Source organism: Lipotes vexillifer, unplaced genomic scaffold (assembly GCF_000442215.2).
Source record: "Lipotes vexillifer unplaced genomic scaffold, Lipotes_vexillifer_v1.1 scaffold6, whole genome shotgun sequence".
NCBI classification, from domain to species: Eukaryota; Metazoa; Chordata; class Mammalia; order Artiodactyla; family Lipotidae; genus Lipotes; species Lipotes vexillifer.
In genome coordinates, this window is record NW_006799037.1 from 3,886,170 (window position 1) to 3,893,110 (window position 6,941).

The 6,941-nt window shown below is 34.9% G+C and overlaps 1 protein-coding gene across 1 annotated transcript in view; it reads right to left on the reverse strand.

Moving 5' to 3' along the window:
* The window catches only part of BTBD10 (BTB domain containing 10), a 50,142-nt gene extending 48,033 nt beyond the window's left edge, over positions 1–2,109 (reverse strand). Inside the window, exon 1 of the mRNA XM_007471422.1 lies at positions 1,952–2,109. Coding sequence (XP_007471484.1) covers positions 1,952–2,052 — 101 coding nt within the window. The 5' untranslated portion in view covers positions 2,053–2,109. The remainder of the gene's footprint in view (positions 1–1,951) is intronic.
* Positions 2,110–6,941: the final 4,832 nt, after the last annotated feature.

A 6,941-nucleotide genomic window follows, 5' to 3' on the forward strand; every position in this document is an offset into this window, starting at 1 on the left:
AGTCTCATTTTCACCTGTTCAGACTGACACTGATTCCTTCTCTGAACTCTTATTTTACTGCAACTCACTACCACAGTTTAGTGCCCTATTGTCCTCTAATTGTTCCATACATGGATATTAAAGTATTCCATGATGGTACCCTGACGAACTGCTTAATCTCTCCTGAACGAGCACAGGTTCTCAAGAATACTTGCTGCTGTTAGTTTTTAATTCCGCTCAATTAATTTACTATTAATTCAAAAACTACCATTTTAAAACAGTCAAATTGAATATATTTTTAAAGCATCTGAAGTTACATGTTCTTAAGTTCATAGGAACAAGAGGTCCCAAAAAGTAAACTGTTTTCCCTTGGGAAGTTTTTCCATGAATGAGGTTAAGATAAGGTCAAAGGATTTCATGGTCTTTCCATTAAAAAAAAAAAAAAAAATCAATACATTGGTATTCATTTACTTCTCAAATATTTTTCACTTAACCAATACTACTGCAATCTTTTTTAAAAAGAGCACCAAAAAGATACTGATGCTATAGAAATCAAGAAGAGCTATGATAACTGTTCTACTGAAGTAAAATAACAGCAATTTTAAAAATACTGTTTTTTAATAAATTTTTCCCATTGTATGCCCACAGCTTTTATAAAGCAAACAATAGTTTATTTTCACCTTGTCACGACTTCATATACAACACAGTCTTGTACATCAGTAGAAAAATATTAAGAACTAGCAAGGATAAGATATAATTCATCTGAAAAAATGTATATAACATATCAGATATAAATAAAGCCCCATATTTAATGAGATAAAACCAATATCTCTTTAATCTCAAAGACAAAATAAATATCCATGTAAAACAGGATGGAGAAAAAGAACTAGAGCACCAATTGAAGGACAAATACACACACACACACACACACACACAGCAAAAAAACAAATAAACCAAAAAACACTCACACCACTGGTGTGTACTTATAAATAAATAAAGTCAACTCAACGTTTTCATTTTAGACCTCACCACATTAAAAGTCTACAATAAAGGTACACATCTTGTCAGGAGACTTAAATAGTACTAGTCACTCATATTTTCTAGCCGTGTATATAACTTAATAAAAGTAGCTGAATCATTTCTTTAAAATTACAAAAAGGATTTCAATATCACGGCATGTTTTTATTCTTTTTCAATAAAGCTGGTATTAGTTATCAGTGATTAGGAGAATTTTACATTTAGGTAAGTTAAATGTTCAATAATATCCCCTAAGTAAATGTTCACAAAGCACAACTCTCTACGAAAACATGCTTACGTACCCGCATCATGTGAAATTTATGAGGTGTCAACACCTTAAAATATCAGATCATAAAGTGTTCTAAACGAGGTGTTCCCCATAAGTCACATAGCACAAAATGAAACCTTTAAAAATAATGTATAAATGGGCTGAGACTTTTCAACTGAATTTCATTTAATGCAGCAAACTTTAAATGAACCAGGCGAGTCACTGATAGACTGATTTTACTATTAGGATCACAATGATAACACAAAATAATTTCACATAGTTAAAAATGTACAGAGGCACAGACTGACAAAAGCCTATAAATTATCATACACAATGTATTTAGAGCACAAAAGAAATTCGTATTAGAGAGTTTTAAATACAAAGAGTTAACATGTCTTGCCAGACTTCCCAGTTAAATTAACTATAGCATTTATTCATGGGGTCAACTAAGGATATTTTAACATTATTTAGAAACAGAAATTAAAATTCATATAAATACAAATATAAGAAAATTAAAAGGACAAAATGTTTCCCTCAAAGTTATTTAAGGAGAAATGCAAACATTCATATATTTTGTAAACCGGCTCCCATCCTGACAGGACTTGGCCACACCAAATGCAGTTTGGCTCTTCATAAAAATCAGTTTTAGCAGAGCTTTGACATGTGAAATACATATTTTCTACCTACCTTGAATGTTTATAAAGTTTACGAGGTCTACTATGCAATTTCCGATCCCAATTCTCTGGATCACTGGAGTTACTGTCATAAGGATGAGGCCGTCCTGCCATCCCACTTCAAGCTTCCTCACACTACTGCTCTGAAAGCACACATGAAGCACCCATAACCTACATAAAAGAGTAGTGTTGACTTTTAAATCTATTCCAAAATTCACAGAATTTTGTATCCTTTCTGACATTACTGTGACATTTTTTTAAGTGATGAACAGGATTATAAAACATCAGACACAAAATGCCACAAATCAGATTAAAATAAACACCAAAAGCCTTTTTAGGTACTTTCCGTTTGATTATTCGATTAAATTTGTTACTCCTATACAACATTTTAATAATGTGCTATTTGTATTTAGTAAACATACTTATTGACATTTGGGTACCTCATGTTTCCAAACATCAATACAGAACCAAAAGAGACAAAAGCAACTTAATTACTAAAATTTTAAGATACTTAACAAAGCATCTAGTAAGACCAGATAACAATGTTATTTCTTTAACCAAGTTAAAGACCATGAATAGAAATTTAATATTTGTTCAAAACTAAAAGTATGCAAACATCCTGATGTTTCCTTACAGTGCAATTATCAAAAAACATTTTATCAATATGATTCATGTATTTTATGCCTTTTCATATGTGAGGCTTATGACTGTTAGTTCTACTACAGTCCTGTAAAATTATAGAACTCACTTAACAACAGCTTTACGAAATACCTGAACTAAGCACTTTAAAGTATATTCACTACCCAATTTAATCTTCACAATCAACTTACAAGGTAGGTATTACACTCCCCATATACAGAAGAGAAAACAGTCAGAGGTTAGTAGCTTTGCCAAAGGTCACAATGTTGGTCAACAGCAGGATTACAAAGAACAATGAGAATTTATTACTACATAGCATAAAGTCTTGATTTTGAAAAATGCTCAGACTGGAGTATTCTGTTTAGAAATAGTAGGTCAGATTTGACTTTTAGAGATTGCAAACACCAAAAGAAAAAACAAATGAGGTTAAACAATTTGAACAAAGTTATGTAAACTGGATTAGAACTCAGGTTTCCTGACACTCACTTCTGTATGCTTTGTATATACTTTCCCAAGTCAGATTTGATAGAGGGAAGTGAGGAGGGATTTATGCATTAAAGTCAAAGGGATGAGAGGTAATGGGATGGATGCCTACATTCGCCATCCAAAAAAAAAAGTCAAAGGGAATCCAGAATTGAGAAAATACTGTACCTCACTGAATTGTACAGATTATGCCAGTACAATTTCACCAAAAAATGCCAAAGATAAACTCATGAAAATTGTGAGTCTATCTCAGAGCTCATTAAAAGAAACACTTTTATTTTAGAGAAACTATTTTGCTACTTTAGAATTTTTTTCTTAATAGTTAACTTAGTACTTTCTTTCCAAAAACAATTGAAAAATCTAATAAATTAACATTTTAATATAATAAATATGTAAATAAGTAGCTCAAAGAGTGAAATAAAAATAATAAAGGGGGAAGGAGGAGAACTGTACAATGGCTAATTCAAATTCCTTAGCAAATGATGCAGTTTATTTGCTGAATACTCCTGGAAAAGGAAACCTTTCCTGAAGGATCGCTGAATGACTGATTAAAAATCAGTCAGATGTTAAATGAACATAAAAACCACAAATTGTTATGAAAACAAATAAAATCTCAATTTCACTTAATTAGAAAAATAAAAATGTATTTACTAAATAAGAAACCCTTTAAAACTTCAATTTGGTATTATAGCTAGTTATCTGTCTTGAAAAGATGAGGCAGAAGGGTGAAAAAGAACAAATCAGAGAGACAAAGCAGGAAGTCAGATAGGAAAAAATGGTCACAGACCAAGAGAGACCCAAAAGGTAAAAAAGAATAGTAGGTAAAACTAATAAGGAGGGAAATGAAAGATGTAGAGGCTTAGCAGGTTATGTAGAATGAGATTTAGAGCATTTTCTCCTTACTGGATAGGTCTTCCAATAAGCTATTTCAGGCATTAGCATTTCCTTAAAGGGCACATTAGCTCCTAACCCTTAACTGTAAGACACACCCTTCGGGAAACCCACAGAAGACCACTGAGTAAAGAATAATCCTAAACCATGGGAGACAGTGACTAAAAAAATACAACCACAAGGAATGAATAAGGTAAATTCCAATTCATATTTTCCACTATTTTACAGTGGGTGGGACATATCTAGTAGCTGGAAAATACCAGTATGAATTCCTAATCAATCCTACTGAAATTAACAACATGTACATTATAGCCAGCCACAAGAAAGTAAAGAATGTTCAGATGAAGGCTATGGAAAAAGTCAACTGGAAAATCATGTTTACATTTCACTTGTCAATAAAACTTGAGTATCACCATGTGAAGGATTTCACCCCACTCCTCACTCCCAATAGCAAGGGTACAAACAAAAAAGAAGTGAAATTCAAGTTAAGGTAGCTGGAAAAAATATGCCTGTGTTTGCCTACACATGCTAGCACATTTTTAAATGCTACAGATTTAACTACAAACAAATAAAAAGCAAACGACACACATTATATACTATTTTGAAACATCTAATGATCTTCTATATTTTAACCAATCTCTACGCCATACTCAGTGACATTATATTAATCTTATTTCACTCATTCATTTATTCATTCATTCATGTACTTATTGAACAGCTAATATAACATGCCAAGAAATTTACAGATGCTAAAGCAAGTTGGATGTCATTCTTCCGCTCAAAACAACTCACCCTAGCATGAGGAGAAAAGACTCCACTAACAGCTCTATACCACTTACTCGTGTATCTCTCCTACCTGGGTAATCTTGCACTGTTACCCCACCCTCCAACCCCATATCCTGGGTGTTCTTTGGGATTCCATCTTCATCTACTGGGTCCAGGGAGACAGCAAAGAAATAGGATCAAACCCTTGAGAACACCAGGTTTTACACATAACATACAATGAATCAAAAATCTTGAGGTCATCCTTGACCTCTCCTTTCCCAACATCAAGTCTAACTTCAAATTTTTCTTTTGATTCCCTCTCTTCCTTATCAATCATAAGGCTGCTGTCTTCATTTAAACCCTTAATAGCTAAGAATAACCCTCTTACTTGACCTCTTTACCCCATTCGATTCCATATTAGCTCTGCTATAATCAGAATTATCTTTCTAAAAACTTTTAATGGCTCTTCATTTCCTGATCTAAACTCCATACCATAAAAAGTTCTTCAAAATCTGACACTTGGATCCCCAATGTCTACTTTATATTAGGCAAATTAAAGATCTGGTTTGGATCTTGTAATCATCAAAAAATAATTTCTGGATTACTGGAAACAAAGTTCTTAGACAATATGTAACAATTCATTACTAATATTTTTAGGCATGACAGAAGTAATGTAAATTCTAAATAATCTAGAAATAATCCATACAGAGGCTGGGACAATTTGGCCTATGGGCTAGAGACATACATTCAGTAAACTGCCAAAAGTCAATTGGGGAAGAGTGTGTCGATTGCTTCTCCTTCCCTTGGATATTACTACCTTTAAAACAGGAGGGAGGTGGGGGTAGGAAGAGACAGAATCTTCAAGACTACAGTATCATAAGTAAGTACTCCCGGGGACACTATTTCCAGGCACTATTAATTAATGGCAATGACCCACAGAAGAGCTTAAAAAAAACAAAAAAAACAAAAAAAAACCAGGACAGTATCCAGAGACAATTTATGCTGTCCTTCCTGTTATCAATGTGCTAGGAGGATTACATACTTTCTCCTATTTAAAGCTCAAAACAACCCAATATTACTATCCTGTTTCATAGATGAGGAAATCTTAGGGCTAAGATGAGAATCCCAGTCTAACTGAAAGCCCATGTTCTTTCCATACTGTAGCAAGTGAAGTACACAGAAATTCATATATTTGCTCCTATTGCCAACAGACGTCACTTTTTTTTTTTTTTTTTTTGCGGTACGCGGGCCTCTCACTGTTGTGGCCTCTCCCCTTGCGGAGCACAGGCTCCGGACGCGCAGGCTCAGAGGCCATGGCTCACGGGCCCAGCCGCTCCGCGGCATGTGGGCTCTTCCCGTACCGGGGCACGAACCCGTGTGCCCTGCATCGGTAGGCGGACTCTCAACCACTGCACCACCAGGGAAGCCCCAGATGTCACTTTTAAACACAGCCATCTTGTGGCTTTGTGCAAACTACTCAGATCTCACTCTAAATAGTGTCATTACACAAGAGCTTTTGTTAAGTGATATTATTTTTATCTCTCAAACTCGGCAAACAAAGTGTGTGGTGGTTACTGGAGAGAAAGACCTGATAGAGAGGGAAAAGAGTGAATAGAACAGAATCACATAGTGATACCAGGGCCAGACACCAAGGACTGCCTTCAGCTGCATAGAAAGCCAAATACCCAGAGGTGGGAGTGGGAAAGACTGACCAAGAGGTAGTCAAGAAGGCACCTGAGCTAGCAAAATGTCCTAAGGTAACCTTTCCTATATGGAAAAGACCAAAAGGAGCGATAGCCCCACAGGGCAAATGAATCGCTTGAATTGGCAGACTAAAAGAGCAAACACCTGAATGCTAGGGGTCTAGATGTAGGAAGAATTTCTGAAGGGCCAGAAACTTGAGGGATCATTTGATGAGCTTCTCTCCTTACAGGCATAAAAGAGAGACTACCACCTTGAAGGCACAAAATACATGATATAGATATAACTGTGAAAGAAAAAGAACAAGAGGAAGCAGCTTTTAAAAGGAACCAGAGGGATGAAAAGGAACCTCCTGCAAATGCAGCCGAGAGAATTGATCATGTGAGCCTCATACAGATAACAATTATTTAAATTTGGATTAAAAATTTTTTAATTGTTTTATAGCATTTTTTGGAAAGTGTCCCAAAGCATACAGTAGTAAAAAAGAGCTTACTCTTTTTTTTTTTTTTTTGCTGTACGCGGGC